The 21,380-nt window shown below is 34.9% G+C and overlaps 2 protein-coding genes across 6 annotated transcripts in view; one reads left to right on the plus strand and one right to left on the minus strand.

The window, feature by feature from the left end:
* LOC125775450 (uncharacterized) overlaps window positions 1-21,380 on the minus strand; it is a 409,238-nt gene that overhangs the window by 249,444 nt on the left and 138,414 nt on the right. The window lies entirely within an intron of this gene.
* The window catches only part of LOC105226610 (uncharacterized), a 180,483-nt gene that overhangs the window by 47,989 nt on the left and 111,114 nt on the right, over window positions 1-21,380 (plus strand). For 2 of the 5 annotated variants that reach the window (XM_049462432.1, XM_049462431.1), the window contains exon 2: window positions 10,842-12,138. In XM_049462432.1, coding sequence (XP_049318389.1) covers window positions 11,080-12,138 — 1,059 coding nt within the window. In that variant the 5' untranslated portion in view covers window positions 10,842-11,079. Of the gene's footprint in view, window positions 1-9,935; window positions 12,139-21,380 lie in introns of all 5 variants that reach the window. The other 3 variants (XM_049462428.1, XM_049462429.1, XM_049462433.1) reach the window with 2 other exon arrangements.

The following is a 21,380-nucleotide window of genomic DNA, read 5'->3' on the forward strand; positions in this document are numbered from 1 at the left end:
AACCTAACACGGGCTGAATGCCACGAGACTTGAACAGAGCTAGGTAGGTGGTAGCGGTCAAATGTTAACAGGCATACTCCAGTTGGTTGGGGTTTATTATTTATTAATTTGGTAAATTTGAAAACTGCGATCACACCTTGATCACTTAAGTTATCAATAATTTCTTCTTCGGCTATGTCATTGAGGCATGGAGCAAAGATTGTCCCTCTCGTAGAGTTTAGGTTGGTGTGATATTTCACTTCTACATCGCAGAGGCCTGCTAATCTTTTGGTATCAAGAAATTTTTTTGCGATCGTGGTGTTTTTTACTAGAAGCAGGAGGCTGTCGTCACATAATTCGGATATAGACACGATGTCACTTGTAGAGATTTTTGCACTGCAAAACACGAGAATTTCGTTAGGGGTTTGTTGGGTTCAAGTGAAGATATCACCAAATATTTTGGGTTTTCTTTTTGTATTTTTGGTAACTCGGGAAAAGCGTTTAATTGGTTTTTAGTTGGTTTTTTCCTTTTTGGTTGCGGGATAACAGCAAGCGGCGCAAATCTGTTATCCCCTAAAAAGGGGGGCCCAGGGGCCATTGTGTATCACTTTGTCACTCACTGAATCGAAATATTATTTAAACGAAACGTAAAATAAATTGAAATCACTGAAATAAGAATGGCGAACACAAAAGCTACGCTAAAGAAATAACTACGTGCACACATGAAGAATGGTAGTCGGTGACTGGGGCAATATATAATATCTGCCATCTCTTCTGCTGTGTACTTCCTTTTCGACACCTGTTAAAAACAATAGTGGTACAAATAGATCTAGTATTAAACTCATATTGAGGCAATATATCCCAAGAATTGAAAATTTGTATAAAACTCAACGTTCTGAATATTTTTTAAATGTTTTAAGCAAAATTCAAGCAGAAATTGGCAAAATTCACCCACGTTATTGTTTTGCACAAAAGTTGCCTAGTACTGCCAAACGGCATATTTTTAAAACATGCCGAGGGATTTTTATTGTAAACAAAACCCAAGTCTTGTATTGGGACATTTCAGATAGAAGTTTTCACTCATAAAAAAAAGATTTAGCATTTCGAATGCAAGTGAGATATGTACATATATTGTCTCAGTAGGCGCGAAAGGATTAAACATGATAAAAGCGAGATAGGGCGATAATTTTTGTAGTCATGTTTTTTATTCCTAATTTTTGGAATACAAATTACTTTGTGAGGAGTAAATTGTATAAATTACTTAAACGACTTTTTAGTACCAGAGCACAGTGGTCGGTCTTATATGGAATCAGCGGCCAAAAATACTTCCTCTGCCTATATAAAAGGGAAAATTTTGCCAAAGCTTTTTGAAATCTCCGTCTCCTGTTTCCCACTCCGCCAACCCCGGATGGTAACGAATTTTAATTAATTATATTAAATTAAAAAAGTTGATAAACAAAAAAATGAATTCTTTGAATATTATTCAACTAAATCAAAAACTGATTTAATTTTGCATGATAGTTTTCTTTGACTTGTGATGACAGGATCTAAGATCAAAAGTAATCGGATTAGCAAGTCCTGATTTGTAGCGATCGATTAGTTCTTTCGTGTATAATGGAGTCGATACATCTTAACATGCTTATAGCTTTACTCCGCAGATTCTTCTTAGAGCTCTCCAATTGAAATTGGTGCATATTGAATAACATAGCGAGCGTAAATTAAAATTTTATGGACTGACGGAGGAAGGTAATACCAGGAATATTTTAAGGGTTGATAGAACTGTCTCCTTTTGAAATTGAAATCGAACAGGACGGCAATAACGGGTAGAGGAAAGTCTGGAGTTTTTCTAAATTTGATTTTACTCTTCATCATTTTGCGATTTCATTTTCAGTTGTAGAGGGACACATAGTATGTCCTGATAAATAAATAATTGTCTTCCAAATTATTATTTTCAAATTTCTGCTTAAAGCAAATGCCCAGAACGGCCATCAAGGCATTTTCATATTATTATTAAGTAATTAGAGGACTCATTGCCTTCATTAATTACATTCGGGACGCAGTGTGGTCCAATATTTTTCTTATCTCGATTTCAGCGTAAGATTCTGAAACTTTTATTTGCTCTGCATACCTTTTCTGTTTTTCCTTTAAAGTGTTATATACGATTATATACTATATATTAGGGTGTGTCATTCTGAGGCAACCTTTTTTTAAACTGAAAAACAGGCTAAAAACTTTCGAAAATGTGAAAAAAAGTCACTCAAAAGATGGGCTCTTAATATTAATATTAAGAGGGGTCTCTTTCAAATTTTCTATTTTCCATATAAATAACATGGAAAAAAAATCATTTTTTTATGGTGGTTATTGTGCGGAGGTTATTATATGTGCACGCGATGGCTGCCAATAGGGATGGTAAACTCGATTCCGATTCTACTCGAGAATCGAGGTTTTCTCGTAAAATAATCGATTTTTCGGAATGTCTAGAATCGATTCTTAATCGACTTCGACTACTTTTTCGAAAGTTTTTAGCCTATTTTTCAGTTGAAAAAAAAAGGTTGCCTCAGAATGACACACCCTACTATATATGTATGTAAAAAGTTAATATCAAGTTTATTGTTAACGAAGCTTCTAATAAGTTGATATTGATGCTTGGTTAAATTTGCTATTCGGATTCGGGTTCTCTCTCAGCACTCTACCAAAAATTATGAAAAATAACACACAAAAAATCGCATGCCTGGTAGAATAACATAATAACAAAGAGAGTTGCAAAAGGTTGTAGCTGAAATCAAAAGCATAGACTTGGAAAACACTAACTAATATAAACAAACTTTACTCATTTGAGGGCGAGACAGAGATCACAACTTTTTTATTACTTAATTCGATGTATAAAGAAAAATATATCACTCAACAGGTCACTTGTAAAACAATAGTTTTAAAATAATAAAACAATTTATTGTTACGAAAAAATCGCTTTGTTATATAACAAATTTCAATATTCATTTTGATTTACGGCGCTTAAACATGATTTTGTATTGCAATTTAATTTATTATAAGAGGTAATTTTTAAGCGATTTTCACTGCACAGTCAGCGTGTTTCAATTGTTTCACTTATCTCGCTTTTCGTAGCGTGTACGAATGGGATACAGCAAAAATGTATTTACCGTTAGTTTTATTGTTTTTTTTTTTAGAAATAGCTTTGATACAAACAATGGTAAATTACAAATTTTTATTTTTTTATTTTTGGCTTTTGAAATCGACCAGTGTGCGTTTTTAATCATTGCATAAGCGATTCTGGCCGGGATGGGACAATTCTCTTTAGCATTTTGGAGCTTATTTTCCAGTTCAAACAGTGTAATTTCTTCTTTAAGACTACTGGCAGACTTTAATATTTGCATTTGCAGAAGGGTATTCACATGAAAATTGTTCATCTGCAGAAAGCGTTGCAAAATAAGTGGAACGTTTTTCTGCAATAGGTGAATGTAACGGGGTTTTCAATAAGAGCGCTACAAACTTTTTTGTTTAATAAAAAAAGAATATTAATGAAATTCTTTATTCCTGTGAAAGTACATTCAATCCCATTATGTATGAAACTCGATTTCTTTTGCATGGCAACCACGGGCACTTTGGCAGAAATCCAGACGTTGGACCCTATTTTCGACGGTTTTTCAATCGTCGCAGGCTTTTTGACATACTATACATGTGCTATAGACTTGATGTAACTCCACAGGAAATAGTTTAAATAGCACGACTGAGGTGGCCAATTGACTTAGCCATTACGTGAGATAACATGTTCATTTTTACGTTTTCAATAAATCGATTGTGTCATTCGCCGTGTGGCTTGCGGCGCCGTTCTGTTGGAACCATATATTCTCCAAGTTCATATCATATCGGGCTAAAAAAATTCGGTTATCGTTGCGATTTCCATTCTTGATCATCACGGAAGAAGTACGGCACAATGACGCTGCAGCGTCGTATTGAAAAATCTGTCAATAAGAGATGGGTTTGTCCGTGAATGCGCTCAGTGTTGCTGCTATGGCTGATATGAGCCATAAATTGTCCAAAGAGCTAGCTTTTTTCCTATTTATTTTTTTTCGCAAAAAAGAGCTTTAAATTTTTTTAGTTGAGCAGGTTATGTAAGGTTATGTTGTTTTGTAGATCATGCCAGTTTTTCATTTTCTCGTTTCTTAGTCCTTCGAGGTCTTTTGTCCACCAATAGGTATTTCGTCTCTTCTTGTATGGTTTAAAATGCCGTCTCTTTACTAATTTTATCAGTATTCGTAAATAGAAGATATATACATATAGAGAGGCCAATTGGCGCTTGCAGCTTTGAATCTAGGGTTGTAAATAAGTACTCGCAGAATTTTCCCTATAAATGAGTATTATTGGATGATGATCTCTACCGGACATATCGTCCACTGTTTTTTTCGATAAATGGTGTGTGGAATAGTGAGTGTATTTGCCAGTGTTAAGAATTATTTTGTAGTATAAAATTTTTAAACATTATTCATCTGGAGATGATATAGTGAGAGCGCCGTTTACATCGCCCAAAATAATATTGTTCGCAAAACTAGTGTCAATAGAATTGTTCAACTCATTGGGATAAATTGTTATGTTTGGTCGTAGGTAGAATTACAGTTAGTACATTTGATTCGAGGGCAATTTATTACTTCTGTGCTATGGTAAGACACAGGTGACATGAATGGGAGTATTGATACACCTCTTTTTTGTATGACCGATAATGTAACATATTCTGCGTAGCATAGGTTTGGGAATATAAGGTTTGATTTGAATACTTTTAAAGCCAATCTTTAGATTTTTAGAAAGTTGGTATATTTTTTTGTTTTTGATTTTATTAACTTCGATTACATTTTGATCCCTAAGGCCAGTAGTTATTTATTTTTCTGAAAAGTTTGCTAATGTTGGAGAAAATATCACACCTTTCATTGTATTAAGTTTTGTCTGATATTCACAGGTAATTTCGGATATATAATATTAGAGAGATTTTGTGTATTTATAAAATTGTCTGCGGTCTTTTTTGTTGTTGACGAGAAGGAGTATTTTGTTAAAAGAAAAATATTATACTATGTGTTTAGTGATTTTCCGTTGTTTGTACTTTTGATGGTTACAAATTTTTGGAAGTCTCTTTTTTTACTGTAGAGATTTTCTCTAATTGGGCTTAGGTTACGTTAATTTGTTGGATGGTTTAAATTTAAGTCTGTTTAATTGAGTTTTTCCTTTTTTTGGGTGGGTGACCATATTCATAGTGGGAAGTGAAAGAATCAAATGAAACTTTTTTATATGGCAAATAGACATGGTTAAGTATAGTCCAACTTGACCCATTGTCCCACTGTAATTTAGGAATGTTGGAGAAATCTTATATACCAAATTTGGTTTAAATTGGTAGAGCAGGTCCTGAGATACGTGATTTCACCTAAAAGTGGGCGGTGGCGGCTATCATCAAATTTTGCTCTCGATTCTTATAAAATCCTTTCATACTATCTCGGGGTGAAACTTAATTTCTCTGGCGTATTTTATTTTTAATTTATGGTTTTTTTTATTTTTCAACAATACCAATATATGAGGCGCTTTGATCCGATCCAATAATATATATGTATATAACTCTATATTTATATCTATCTCGATTAGTTTTAGGTGATACAACAACCGTTAGATGATCAAAAATATTGTATTCTCTAGCAAAAAAAAAGTATGATAATAGACCATTTTTGTAGAACAGAAAATTTCATACAAAACTATGAGTGTTACAATTTCAAATGTTTTTTTTCTATTGATTTCTAATCAATTCAAAAGAAAAAAATTGGCTTAAAATAATCAAACCTCACCCATTACGTAAGACATCTTTTAAACGGTTAGATGTATGAAAAGTCGTAAGAGACTTTTTCTACAGTATTCAATTTCCTACAAAATTTATGAATCGAGATATTTTTAGTAGTGTGATTTGATTTTTTATCTGATAAGCTTTAAGGCGGCGAACCTTCCCGGTGTATATAAGAATCTATCACCCTAGTAGATAACAAAAACAATATGAGATGTTCTTCAAACTTAAGTGCGCATATAACAATAAACATATTAAAAGTATGCACAGCAAAACAAAAATAATATCAATAGAATAACAATAAGCTGCTTATCATAATTCATTCACAGTACGGAAAGTTTCCTTTACTCAGCCTCAACATGCGAAATTAAGATTCGATAAATTGAGGTTGACATTTGTACATATGTACACTTGAACTGAATGAGATTGTAACGATAATGAAAAAACCATATTCATTTGTTGGACAAAGTAAATTTTCAAAAGCATTACATTTAAAATGGATAATTTCGAAAAGTGATGAACCAGTGGACCAACAGAAAAAATTGACAAAATTTTGTCCAATAGACCAAAAAAGCAACCGTATTCATAACAGTGCCTTAAACTTATGTCTGCTCGCAATGTGTTTCAGATGAATTACTTTAATTTTATTCCCAGGTCTTCCAATGGTCTATATGCAATTGCCTAGTCGTTCAATAACTTAGTACACCACTTCCAACTACATCCACTACACTGGAACGACAATTCCTTTCTTTGTAACAACACTCAATATCTCCTCCCACTGAAGATGATTACCAAACATTCCCCTTTCTGCAATCTGCGCCGTTGTTTCATAAAGAATTTGGTACCTATCTTTCCTCAAATGTTCTTCCAAAGTTCGTTTCTTGTTTTGATTTTCTACCATGCCAACGGACTACGGATGTAATGTAGTTTTATTTGAACACAATACCACGTTAGCCAATTGATCATAATTACGTCTATTGTTTTAGCAACTTGATTAGCCATTTACTGAAATTGTCTATGACTACCATAACATATTTGTTTTCTAGTGGAAAATTAAACAGCTACATCTATGCCATTTGTCTCAAAAGGTACATTCGAATTGTACTGCTTCTTCGTCTTTAGATAGGCCCTTTAGCTACAATACACTCATCACAGTTAGCAATCCACTCCGTAACTTATTGACATCAACCACCCCAGTAAAACCTTTGCATTAATTTCTCAATTCCACTCCATATGCATTGCACGTCTGAATTGTCCTGCTTACTTTTTCGTAGTTCTTTCGAACCATAGGCTTCTGCGGATGTTATTGTTATAAATCGGACATCTATAATAAAATCGGCTCGAAATCATTGACCATAAATGTTTAATGTACTTCATCAACTACAATAATCCTCTCCGAGTTACACACTAAATTCCCTCTGGCTATAATGCTATGCCCATTTATGACTTGCGATAGAACGCCTATCATATTCCATATCAGATATGCTAACATTGAGGTATTAGCTACGCTTGGAAAAAATTTTATCGTTGATATTAGATACAACGACTGTTGTCACTATGTGCCCAAAAAAGCTTACCGCCTTTGTACGCTACACTAAGGTGTTTATTGAATATTTTTGCCAACATGATGATATCGTCCATGTACTCCAAACAGGTCTTCCTGTGCAATCCATTCAATTCCTTGGTTCATAAGTCTCTCAAAGGTGGCAGGAGCACTACGTAATCTAAAAGCCTTACAGAAAACCTTGTTTAAAAAAAGTTTGACGAAAATTCTGTGTCTGATAAGGAGTCTTTCATTAATGTCATCGGTTCTAAATAGTTTTTCTTCGTTACATCATTCAATCTTCTGTAGACAACACAGAACCTTAATATCATCTTTCTTTTAGTGTTTTGTTTGGAATCGTCTTTATCAAAATTTGATGGATTGCCTCTAGTTTCTTGTTTTGATTTTGCTCGAATTGTTGAGTTTTCCTCATGGAATCTCCCTCAAGGAGACTTAATTTACAATGTTCTCGATCAACTGACACTGCTCTAATACAATTACAGCTTCTTTAGAAAGTCTGTATACTTCATATCAGAAATAATAAGATACCCACCCTATTTCAATGAGAGCGCCTAGGTCGAACAAAATAAGAATTTTTGGGCATTTAAATTAATACTCTCAACATTTATTACGATTGCAAATTATTTTGTATTGGACTTTTATAATAATATATGGCGAAACTACTTAAATCCTTTTTTATAATTTTATGGTATATTAAAACAACTGTCTTTTGATCTTGCAATACTTAATAAGGTGATTAAGCCTGTTAGTTCTCAATTGATAAATCATCATTTCATGAAATGTATTTAAATTTCGATTTTCATTATTTTACATTTTTTATTAGCGATTTTGAACGGCGGACGTTCACCTATATTTTTGGTTTAATTTCAATCTGGCTGTTTCAGTGATTCCAATTGCAAAACATCAAAACCTACTATCCAGTCAACTTTCATTGTTCGGTAGGTGAGCGGTTCTCACATTTCCAGTGAGGAGTTGGGAATCTCCTTAAAGGCTAACCAGTCAAAAACGCAGAAACGTGGCCCGAGTCAGCTGGCACGACCTATCTTATGGGCGCGCAATGTAACTGCACAGTGAAAAACGCTACTCCCTTCTCTCTTTGACGTGGGATGACGTAAGAATCCGCGACATTTGGATTTTGCCGCAGCAAACGTCGCAGCTGATTGCTCTCTCACAACACAGGGTTGCCAATATCGATATACTGCAGTAATTATCAACTTTTATAATTCAATCTGTTCAATATGTTTGAAATTTTCTTAAAATAACTCAAAATCAGAGTCGAATGCTATTATTTATAAATATATAAACTATTTTTAATAGTTTGTTTTCAGTTTTGATATTTTATATTGTAAAAAATTATAATTGAAAACAAAGATGTGCTCAAAACTATATATGCGTATTGGGCAATGGCAACATTGTTCAAATGAAAACAAAGCAAAGATGGCTGATTTCTGCCTTTTTACCACGTTTTTCACTGTGCACTCATTTTGCCGATACGGAAGGAAAAGGAAGGAAGGGAGTAGCGTTTTTCACTGGCTAGCCTTTTATTTCTGCTTCATATTCATGCTCCTTTATGAGCTGGAGATTATAGTGTATTTGCTTGTGGGTGCCAGCCTTTTCCTTTTTAATTGGTGAATCTTCCTTTTTTAAACTTAGCCATATTAAAATTATATCTTTATTTGACACTTCCACTTCGTGTTCGCCAGTTTTAAAAGGTTTGCTTATACTTCTATTTCATATATTTTAACTAAATTTCATTAAAATTACTCGAGAAGTTCCTTAGGCATATCATTTCACCAAAAAGTGGATAATGTCTACGTCTTTTTTCCAATTTGTACACCGCCTCCTATGAAGGCCACACGTACTATCTTGGGGTTAGCTAATAAGTTATCGCACTTTTAGTACCTTTTAACAAAACAGTTAAATGGAGAGTGCGTCCCTGAAACGTCCGCCAACCATACCTTTTATATATCCAGTTTAAAGTGTTAGAAATAAATATCCGTTAACGGAACACAATTAGTATGCTATTTTGCAACATAATGCGAGAGTATAAAAATGTTATGAATGCAATGAAATATTAATTTTAGTTAAAGGAATGTTGTGGAATACAACATATTTTAATAAGAAAATAGTTGATTTTTTCATATTCCATACTAGCTGTAGATGTATCCTTATTTACCTATATTTCCACAATGAAGTTAAGGGAAATAATTGGATTTTAATATGTATATTCCCTGTAATAAATTTTCATTTTGCATGGCAATTCACTTTCGCACAGATTAGTATAAATATATACTAAGGAGATTTGCATGCAGCTCAGTGAAAATTCTCAATCAATTTTAAATAATTTAAAAAGACTATGATATATGTAACATAGTTCAAAATAGTAAGTTTACTCCCTACTTTCGTAGTTAACTAAAGCAAACAAGAGGTCTTACTAATTATAAAACTTTGCAATACTTTCCATTAAATAGCTGTACTTTTATTCTTTATGCACAGCATTAACATAATAACACCAATCGCTTATTTGTATACTAAAATTCACTATTTTTCTTTTTACAGCTTTCCGATAGTAATATATTATACTCTTTGTTTACCATATAATCGTAGTGCGTCTTCAGCAGTCTATAGAATTAGAATATAGAGCATCTTAAACAACTGTTCTCAAATCTAATGAATGTACATATATTTACATATGTATGTAAGTCAATTATAATCGTGTAATCAAACCACTCAGAAAAGATAAAATTAAATTTAACTCTAAAGTTCTCTTCGTTTCAAAAAGTGCCTATCTGTTAACTATAATTTTTAATATATTAACATATACATAAGTAATAATATCAGTTTATATAAACATATTTTATATTGATTAGTTCTAATGAATTTTTGGTATTCTAAAGTGATCATACATAATTGGTTATTAACATAAATTAGTGTGGCTTGATCGGTGTGGTGAACTATGTCACTAATAAACTCCAACGAAAATTATACAATATTTGGAATTAGCTTATGATGTACCTAGACATACATATGTGCTTTTTTCATGTTCACAAAGTTTAAATATATTAATAAATTAATTTAAATGGACTAAATCTTTTTAATAAGATATAACAATAAAACGTCGTAGGTATATACTACTTTGTACAGACTTACGTTTTCTTTGAAATCTTTATGAACTTAAAAGCTTTAACATTGTTTTCACAAATGCTTCCGCTGATGATTGGTATCAGTTAAAATTTTGTCAGTTTTATGGCCAAATTTGTACTTGTAGTTCGGAATTGAAGTATTAATGGTGAGCGTCAAACCTTTATCCCCTTATGGAGACACAACTTTTTATTTTTCAAAGGTCAAAGCTTAATAAAGACATTTTTAGTTTCATGACTCTCTTCCACACCGATATTGAGTTATAAATTGTACAGTATTGCAGAGTTCATAGACCATTCATTTGAATTTACTCGTTATATATAGTGTACCATGAATACAAACTGAGTATATTGCGCTAAATTGGAAACGCGTACATGTGTAAATAAGTAGTGTAATAATGACGCTAAGTTGAAATGAATATCAAAAATGGACTCTTCTTCTCTTGCACCGTAGCTCAAATATATAGAAATGACTGCATTTGCTCTAGTGAAATATTTAAAGAACTGCTTTAAATTAGTAAATTCGCCAAATTTGTAAATACGGTACGTGAAAATAGTTAAAAATGTATGCTGCAGCTGGTGGTGCTTCGCTGGCTTCACGCCAGGCACGTCAAAGGCAGCGTCAACAGAAGAAAACTCAGCAATTGCAAGCAAAACTACATCCACCGAAATTGTCAGCGTTATCAGGTAGTGAACATGGCGCTTCAACACCAACGCGCACCCAATCACGTCAGTTCCACCAGCTGCCGACCAACTATCTGCGCACGCCACAAACACAGAGTAGGAAATTAAGTGCGAGCTATACAACACAATCGAAGCTTTTACTGCCTATCGATGAAGGTGATAATCAGTCGGTGCTACAAATGCGCGTACAGTATGTACATACTCAAATGCACCATTCTCATAGCCATGCTCATCCTATTCAAGCACATCCTCACTATCAGTTTGCGCATCAGCAGCATCATTCTCATGGAGGCATTTTACCGAAGTTGGTTCACCGGCATTCAGGCAGTGGTGCTAGTAGCTTTTATCAAACAAAGCTCCCAAAGTCGGCTACAGCGACACTACCACTTGTCTCACAAATGGAAGCTACGCCACCTACGACGCCATTGGCTGTGGCCGAAGGTGCAATTACCACCTCAGAAAAGGTGGGAACTATACCTGTAGATAAAACTTCCATTAATGTATCTCACCATGATGCAATCATTGTGACACCGGCCACGCCTATGCCCTCGCCAGGGCACGTAGGTAAGCCTGAACATCAACAACCCAAAGGACTGTCCAAACCGCTTAGTAAGATTGAGAGTAGTAATATATCAGGAGGCATCATTAACGATGAAGAGCACATGAAAGAACCACCGTCTGCTCCATTAGAACGCAAGTGCAGTGTATATCGTATGCGACGAAATGATCCCTATGAATATCAGGACACAAACTTAGTTGGCGGTGTGGGCAGCAGCGTTAGGCGGCAGCTGAAGGATCTGCAATTTAATCAACAACAACAATACGAACCATTGCTCAGCAACGAGTCTCATCTTTGTTATAAGGGTCTAACGAATACACGTAAATGGCAAGTGTGTGCCTACTGTGAGGAAGGAATTTGCGTCTGTGAACATATCGAGGTAATAGCTAACGCAAGTTACGCTGATTATGCTAAACGAAAAATGGAGCATGTTTACGCTTTAATCAATTTATGCTTTTTATTTACAAATGTACATATAATTGTAGAAATTTAATTATTGTACATATATATTTATATATGTATCTATATCCTTATTTTGTATATTTAGTGCATGAACTATGTATGTTAATGTATGTTTATTGCTTTGAACACAACGACGACTGCAAGGGAGCAACTGGAGTTTTTTGAACATTTTCAAAACGGAAGCGCATATTAAGCAGCTGATGTACACAACTTCTTTGTTGCCATACTGAAACTGTTCACTCGATTGAAATTTAGATGTTTTGTTAAAAAAGAAATTCCCGTGTGCAAAAAAAATAAGTCCATTTATTTGTTTTAAATTATCAGTTGATATTACAAATGATATATCAGATACATACTTCTGTTGATAAAATAACGTTAGACTTCGAGGTCTGAGTAATTTTACATTTCACATATTACTGTCAACACTACAGCTACCAATCGTCGTCAAAATTAGAAATAGTTTCAAATTAGCGTCAGCGATAACTGACATCGTGTTCTCATCTTGTTGTCTAAATAACTATGCACATAAGAACTTATGTAACATATTTTAATATTTGGCAGATGCTGACTTTCGCTTGCCGTCGTCTATGTGTTCCATGTAAAAGTTTTCATTTGCTTTGGTATATGCTTAGCATATTTTTGAAATTTGAAATATGTGACGTTAGTATCTGTTGATAAACACTACTTAAAACTAATTGAAATTGAAAGAAATTTTAAATCCTGCTTTAATTTGTGACACACTATCCATTAGAGTGGGTCGATTTTTTATATAAAAGAGCATAAGTATGCGGAAAATGTTCTAAAAATCTTTCTGAACAACTTGGCCTAAAATACTATGCGTTTGAAACCAGTTTCGGCACTACTAATATTCTTTATTGATCATTTATCCCTTACCTATGATTGTACGACAATTCAAAATTTACGAAATTTTTTATACAAACCTCATGTTGGAACTAGGTAAACGCCTGGCATTATTGAAGTATACCTCGAAACATGTTCAAAAGCAATTTTATGAATATAATTCACCTACTGATAGTTATATTCCACATAAAAGCTGGTCTAGTATCTTATGGTCATGGCAAAGAACCAATTCCATCTGCAATAACAACTTTCTTTTGGTGCCACGGAACACATAATCACGTTACTCAATTTGTATAAAAGTTATCGCTTATTTAGTTTAGTTAGAGCTTACGTTCATATGTTCTGATTAATATAAAAAATATATTTTCTTGTGAAAATTTAAGGTAAAAGAGTTTTCACTGGGCGCCGACCACTGCCGTAGTGACAACGTGGAAATCAGTTGTTCTGTTCACATTGCAGCAATGTTGAAATTTTTCAATTTGTATTCATGGTTTTTCACACATTTAGATTTTCACTTATAATTTTCAATAATGTAAGGGACCAAATTAAAATTCATAAATAATTGTATTCCGCAGTGATTTTGAGTTAGTTAAAGAATATTTCAAAAAATAGTAAGTTTAATATTAAGTTTAAAAGTTTAAAGTTTAAATTAATAACTACAAAATATCGAGACTGGCAACCAAAAATTTCAAATTTCACGGATATCTTAAATTACGGAGGGTAGAAGCATCCATTTAGGTATTATTGCGCTCTCATTAATTAAAGCAATAATATACCCATAATTTTGCTTTAACACCGTCTTTGTGTACAAGGTTTGGTTTAAATAAAATTGGAAATTTTGGAAATTTTTTTACACGAGTTTATTGCATTTAACACTATTTAAACTTTTGTGGACTATATTTTATTTGTCAGATTTAATTTTTGCGATATAAATAATGGTTTCAGCACTATGTGCTTATTAAACGACCGTATATTCCAGTAGGAGTAAGCGCTATGCGCTTTATTTAATATCCAAACTAGAACTAAAACTTAAAAATTTACAAAGAGTATTCCAAAGTAAACAGGACTTTTTGAATCTAGCCCCTTATGGCGCCAACTATATGTCGACTGGTACATTAGAATCTTCTATCTTTATCGATTGTCAAGAGAATTTCATGACATTTCATCGATTGGAAGTAAAGTTGTTGCTTTTAAAGTGTCTGTATGTTGTGTGTTATCGGTGCGAAAATGAGCTTCAAGCAAAGAGCCATCATAAAATTTTGTTTTTAAATTGGTAAAACTTTTACCGAAACGTTTCAATTGATGAAACAAGAAAATGACGATCAACATATGGGCCAATTAAAATCCGCGATCACCGGAAAATCCATCGTAACTGTGCGTGAATTCATCATAAATCAGCCGAAACCATCATTGTTATTCATGAAAATAGAATTGGAACGTTAATGCGGTATTCTACCTTGGAGTTTTGAAGCGTTTGGTGCATCGTATTCGACGTGTTCGGCCCGAATATCGCAAAGATGGAAGTTAGCGTTTGTTGCACGATGATGCGTCGTCTCATCGATCGACGGCTGTGATCACCTTTTAACCATTAACCTCTCCCCGTATTCACCTGATATTGCACCGTGCGACTTCTTCCTTTTCGGAAAAATGCATCTGCCCATGGAAAGAAATCGATATGCAGATGTAGAGGCCATTCAAAAGGTTTGCACCGGCATACTGGTGGCCATACCAGCTAACGAGCGAAAACATTCGTTCGACATGCTTTTCGACCGTGCAAAAAGCTATATTGAAGCAGAAGGAGACTATTTTGAATAAAATAAATTGATTTTGCCGAAGAACTCATTTGTTCTGTTTACTTTGTATGGCCTGCTTGCTATTTCTTTCTCTTAGCACACCTTTAGCGTTACTGCCGCTACTGCACCTGATGTTGTTGTTGTTGCTGCAGCGTAACTTTATCCAATTTGGCGATTGTTGGTTTTGTGTGGAATACAGGTAGAATTTGCAAGTTTCTAAGGAAACGCTGACGCGGAATATTTCCGTCCTTAATGGCTGGCGTGGAGTACGTCTAGGAACGTTACAGTGGGCAGACTAATGTGTTAACTGTCCCCCTTCTAAATCAAGCGGACGGCGACCGCTTCCATGATCTTGGCTACCGCTTCCTCCTTGCCATGTGTGTTATTAATGCGTCTTTTCGTCCTACATATCCAAAATACTACTGCTGCACTTATAATGCAGCATATAACAACGGCCTGCATCACTAACATGCATTGGGCAATGCGGTTAGGAACTATTTAATGTAGGTTTTCAATGTGTCCAAGGTTCTTCAAATTACATTTGCGCAAATATGGTAGGCTTGAATTTGCTAAATATTTGGTCAAGTTAAACTGTGTTGAAGGAATCCAATGTCGGGCCGTTGCCTTCACTTTTTCGTTGAAAGAAGTCCTACCATTAATGCAACCTTCTCCTTCAAATGTCAGTAAATAAGTAGCGGATATTGTAACCCATAATTTTTTTTCTTCCCGAACTTCGACTGTTTCGTCGTTTATGATAATTAAGCCATTGTCAACTTCGATAATATGATCAAGGTTATTGTAGGTAGTTTTGCATGTCGCCTTATTATTGTTGAATAGTTGTCTCACACATGTAGCATCGGTTTTTATTAAAAAAAAAACTTGCAGATAGCGCTGCCGTGCAGTTTGTACTGAAATTATCGATCTCCAAAAAAATTATTTTGTCGATGTGTGTCTCTGGATTAAGCTAAAGTATGAAATAAATTTACTTACAATATCACTTGGGCTTACATTTAAAGTGTGAAATTTCATATGTATCCAAAGTTATGAGATTTGCAACATTCAATTTACCCAAAATTATGGAGTAAATGATATTATCCAGATCTGTTATAACTGCCCTACTCTGGATGAACGTCTATCAACAATTCGCATCAAAGCGAGATTCTTCAACATATCGCTGATTTGCGCCCGCGCCCCGACGGAAGAGACAAGACAAGACTCCGGTCGTGATGTCTTCTGTTAGGCGCCGCATCTTTTCGTAGAATTTTCAAGCATTACGCCTGTCGGCCAGCTTGTCAAGCTCTTCGTACTTCCCTTCCGTTATACCGATTTGTTGACGAGTGCTCTCGGAGAGCAGGAGTGGAAGTCGAGTAAAAATTCGTTCGGCTGTCTGTTGTAATTGCAGCTGCTTGACGTCGAATATTCATTGTGTTTGTTGACGTGCGTTCTTGGCTGCAACAATATAATGGTTGAGTCGATGTTAGGACCTCGGAGCGTACGCTCGTCTGAAAAACTGGAGACGTCATCTGTCACGACATGATCGATCTTGTTGGTGGCTTTTCGATCCGGAGACAGCCAGGTAGCTTGATGAATTTTTCTATGCTGGAATCTAGTATTACAGAAAACCATATTTCGGGCCCAGACGAAGTCGATCAGCCTCAAACCTATTTGGAGATGTCTCCTCGTGGAGGCTGAATTTACCCACAGAGACAGATATATGATCTTATATATATAAATTATCTTTTGAGCATTATATACTTATTGAAAGACTTGTGAATTATTCATAACTATACTTAAAAGATAACCCCGTTTTGCTATTCTCTACACATTCTCATTTATTGCACTATGGGAAGGAGGGGTGTAAAAATTTCTGCTCCAAAAAGATCTTTAAATACGACTTTGTTTTTTATTTCAATGACGTTTCGCTATCAATTCGTTTCCTCTCTGTATTTTCAATATGAATTAAGGGTTTGTAACAAAGTTTAGTTTACTTCAATAATTGTCCTCGATGCAATAGCAATTAATGTGGTGAATTTTGAAAACTTATTAATGCAAGTTAAAAAGTTGTATTTATTAGTGGAATAAGTAAATGCCTATGTGTAATATTTCCTATGTACGGGATCGTATCGGAACCTTTCCTAACTGGAAGTTTGCCGGATGTCGGTCGGGTTTTGTTAAATTTTTTCGACGTCTCTGTAATGATACTCCTCCTGGCGACATGACAGCATTTTCCTATTTCATCTTTAAGAACATCATCAATTGCTCTTTGGAAAATTTCAGACGCATTTTTAGTCCGAAAAGAAGTCTAAAAAATTCATACTTCCCATTCAGTAACCAATGTCTTTGACAGACTTTAAATCGAGTGTAGTGTATAATACGATTTCCCCATGTTAGTTTAAATATTCGAACTATCGGAGACGCATTTTTAGTCCGAAAAGAAGTCTAAAAAATTCATACTTCCCATTCAGTAACCAATGTCTTTGACAGACTTTAAATCGAGTGTAGTGAATAATACGATTTCCCCATGTTAGTTTAAATATTCGAACTATCTGGAGTGGGATATCCGTTAAAAACTAGAAACTTAATGTCAACAGTTTCCTAAAATCAATTACCATCTGCATCTTCTTTCTCCCATTTACGTCCATTCATTGTTTGTCGACAACCTACATACTTAGAATTACTATATAGTGATCGAGAAGAACGAATTATTCCATCTCGTAGTAAATTTTTAGTTTCCTGAATTTTAATTTTTGAAGCGGCTATTATGTAAGGGTATGCCTTTGAATAAATCGGTTCATTATCAACTGTCATAATGGTGGCTACCACATTAGTGTAAAAAGCAAAGCCTCATCTGGATTCGAGAAAGCTTATGAATGTATTTCCCACTTGCCAGTATTGACGTTTTCACAGTCATAATAAGACAATTTCTCTGCACCACCATTGTAGTAAAGGATCCCTATTTTTAAATCTATTTTGCGTCAACGTACTTTCAAAAGTCAAACCCAATAATCCCATCAAAGGTTTTAAGCTCGAAAGCAAGACTAAACGGAGAAGTCTTTCCGATCACGTTAATAAAACACCTTTTATTTATCATGGAAGTACCATGGGTGTATGTAGCATTAAATGAGTTGTCTATATTTCCTATATATATATTTTCCCGTATTTTCAAGGTGGAACATAAGGCCTCAATAAACAAATTATAATTCATTTTATTTACCGCTATAAATTTAATTTCTCTCCAAGAATAACCACTTCTCTGTGCTTCTGCTTCGACTTCCCGTCTCCAGGTGTTGGCTGGTCTCCCGCGTCTTCGGCTCCCTTGCAGATTCCAATCTAGTGGTGTTCTGCCAATATCGTCGTGAGGTTTTCGCAGAGTGTGGCCGATCCATTTCCATTTACTACGTCGAATTTCATGAATTTGTCTTCGCTATATTGATTTAAGTCCAGTTTGTGCGGCGAGATCACTAACAGCTTCAAGTTTCACGGAAATGTGCGAATATTTATAGGACAACAGACACGCATCACCACAAAAAATTTCACAAAATCGATAAAGCAAAGGTAGAGAGGAGTTCGCCACTCTACTGACTGCTCTACAATCACTCGAAAAGTGTTGATGTGATCGACACATGAGCAATGAGGTCTGAAACCAGCTTGTTCTTTACGTAGCCCATGCATCAGCGAATCAGATAACCATTTGTGAATTATGTGCATTATTATTTCGCTATATTTCTTACACCTTTTAAATTGTCGTTGGGTTTAATAAACTTGTTTCCCGTCCCGGTATCGATCACAGTTTCATTGGAGCGACCTACTTCCAAAAAGTCACATTGTGGCGCATTATCATTAAAATTTTAAACCGAATTTTGGCTTAAGTGATTAACCCTCTGTGTTTTTGTAATTTCCTTCTTCTTCTTTTTACTATTTCCATTTGATGAGCATGGATTATTATAGACCGCCGGCCTTCGACTAAAGTTTTGAAATGCCATTCGGGTTCTTTGAAAAATCCGATCAGCTCTCCGATCGGGGTTATAATTCCCTACTTGCGATACAGTAGTATCCACTTGTTTGTAATGAGGTGAGTGGTGTGGAGCAATTGTCCATCCTCCAGTTTTTTCTACTTGAGCTGCATCCATTATACCATAGAAAGACTAAAGAAAAGAATATGGAATATCTTTGGGTTGCGACGAAAACATGACGTCGGTCATTGGCCTCCGCAACCCAGAAACAAACACCCTCAAAACATCATGCCGATATTCCTGACAAAGTGACCCTATCAGTTCTTTTTTAAAATAATCGTTTTATTTATTATCAAAGTCCATTTATTTTCAACCTCGTCGTAAATCTCAGATATTGAAAGTCTTCCTTGCCTATGAGTTAACATTTCTTCTTCCATCAAATAGATTGGTTGCTTGTCAGTATGTGTAAAACCGCGGAAAAAGCACCTTAAAATTTTGGACGGTATTGATATAAAAGATGGTACCTTCTCTATTTAGTTCTGCAACTCGAATTAATTTTTCCAGAAGTTATTTGGTATCGAACGGCTCGGAGCGCACATTATGCTTGGCACAGATTGTGGGGTATCCCTTTTTGTGGATTGGGCAGAGCTCACTTAAATTCCAATTGTTGCGCATGCCATTCCATATTCTACAAAGAAGCTGATGAATGATCTTTATCAGTTCTTCGCGGCCATGTTTGAATGGCTCGGTCGGCAATCCATCGGCCCCGCCGCTTTATTGTTCGTCAAACGGGTAATTGCTATTTTAACTTGTTCATGGTCGGACACTGGAATGTCTACTTCATCGCCATCAATTGGGGACTGAGTACTTACATGAGAATATTGTAAATCATGTTGGCCAATTATCCTTCCGATGGGTTATGCTAGTCCTCCAGTAGTCTAGCAAGTCATCAGTATTCCTCAGGAAATACATAGATTTCGTTGAATCCGCCTTTGGTGCCAATTATGGTTTTAGCACTATGTGCTTATTAAAAGACTGTGGATTCCAGGAGCGAGCTCTAAGCGCTTTGTTAAAAATCCAAACTAGAACTACAACTTAAAAATATAAGCCCTGCTTGCTATTCCTTATTCTTGGCACAATTTTAGCGCTACTGCTGCCACTGCTCCTGTTGTTGTTGCTGTAGCGTAACTTTATCCAATTTGGCGATTGTTGTTGTTGTGTGGACAACAGTGAATTATTGTTGCTGCGTGGAAATATGAAGGTGTTGTGTTGGCGGAGAATTTTCAAGTTGGTGAGAAAACGCTGACGCGGACTATTACCGTGTCTACTGGCTGGCGTGGAGTAGTTCTAAGAACGGATACAGGAATTCCATTTTTGTGGATACGGCCAATTTAGAGTAGTGATCATTGACATCTTCATTTTTTTTACTCGATTGTTTTTGGAACCAAACTACCATTTGATGTAATGATTTTTTTATTGTAGTATTCTTTATACCATAAATTCGGTTCAACGGTGAGCTTCATTTATAATATTGAATCTAAATGTTTCTTTAAGCATACATTACTTGACGGCAGCACGTCCAAGTAGCAGTGAGAAAAAACGCAATTCATCTACATTTTAATAATAACCCATTTCATGAAGAAACCTCGTCAAATGAAAAAGTTTTTCATGCAAGCAACAGAATCCGATCCTTCAGTTTGTATGCTGTATGTGTGTAAGAGTTTTTTTAAAATAAAACAAGAACGGTTAAGGACATCAATGAAATTCTTTAGTCTGACGGCGTGAAATCGCACGACTGAGGCGGCCAGTTGACGCCTTCACCAAGCTTGGTTTTCAAGTTAAATTCGGAAATAACAGGATTTCTGTCCCATCTAATATTATATAACCCAAGAGCACCTGATAAAAAGAGGCTTAAACTTTCCAAGGAATGTACTATTTTGTTGCCCACATGACTTTTACGTATATCTGGGTTGCTAATAATATTTCATTAAGTAAAGACTGCAGAATGTAATTCATCCTTGAGCATTAAGATTTAACGGGAACATGATCCTTCGAAAAGGCATTAAATATGTTAGTATCAAAAAAACCATTGCCACATCTCATGATGACAACTGCATCATATGCTTCCCCCGTATTAAAATGGCGAAAAATATTTATATTTTATGAGGTCTGTTTATGCAAAACAAAAGGCCATCTATATATTTTGATGATTTGGTTATGTAACCCTCAATTGAAGTTTACCCAGTTTAGTTTTTTGGCTGGATAATTTTATTTGAAATCATGAAATAGAACTTTTTCAATATTTTTATATTGAACTTATTATTTTTTTTGTCAAATGCAGTGACAGACGGCCCAATTTAATGGAAATATGATGTCCTATATCTTTCCTTAGGATGTTTTTCGTAAAAAACATTCGTTCGTTCGTTCTATTATTCAAAAATACATGAAAAACAAGAAAAATCGTAAGTACCTACTTAAAAACAACAATATGAGCTTAAATTTTCCGAAATTTTATTTTTTCAACATATGAACAAATTTTCATGACAAAGAAA

The sequence above is a fragment of the Bactrocera dorsalis genome, chromosome 1 (assembly GCF_023373825.1).
Source record: "Bactrocera dorsalis isolate Fly_Bdor chromosome 1, ASM2337382v1, whole genome shotgun sequence".
In the NCBI taxonomy this organism is placed as follows: Eukaryota; Metazoa; Arthropoda; class Insecta; order Diptera; family Tephritidae; genus Bactrocera; species Bactrocera dorsalis.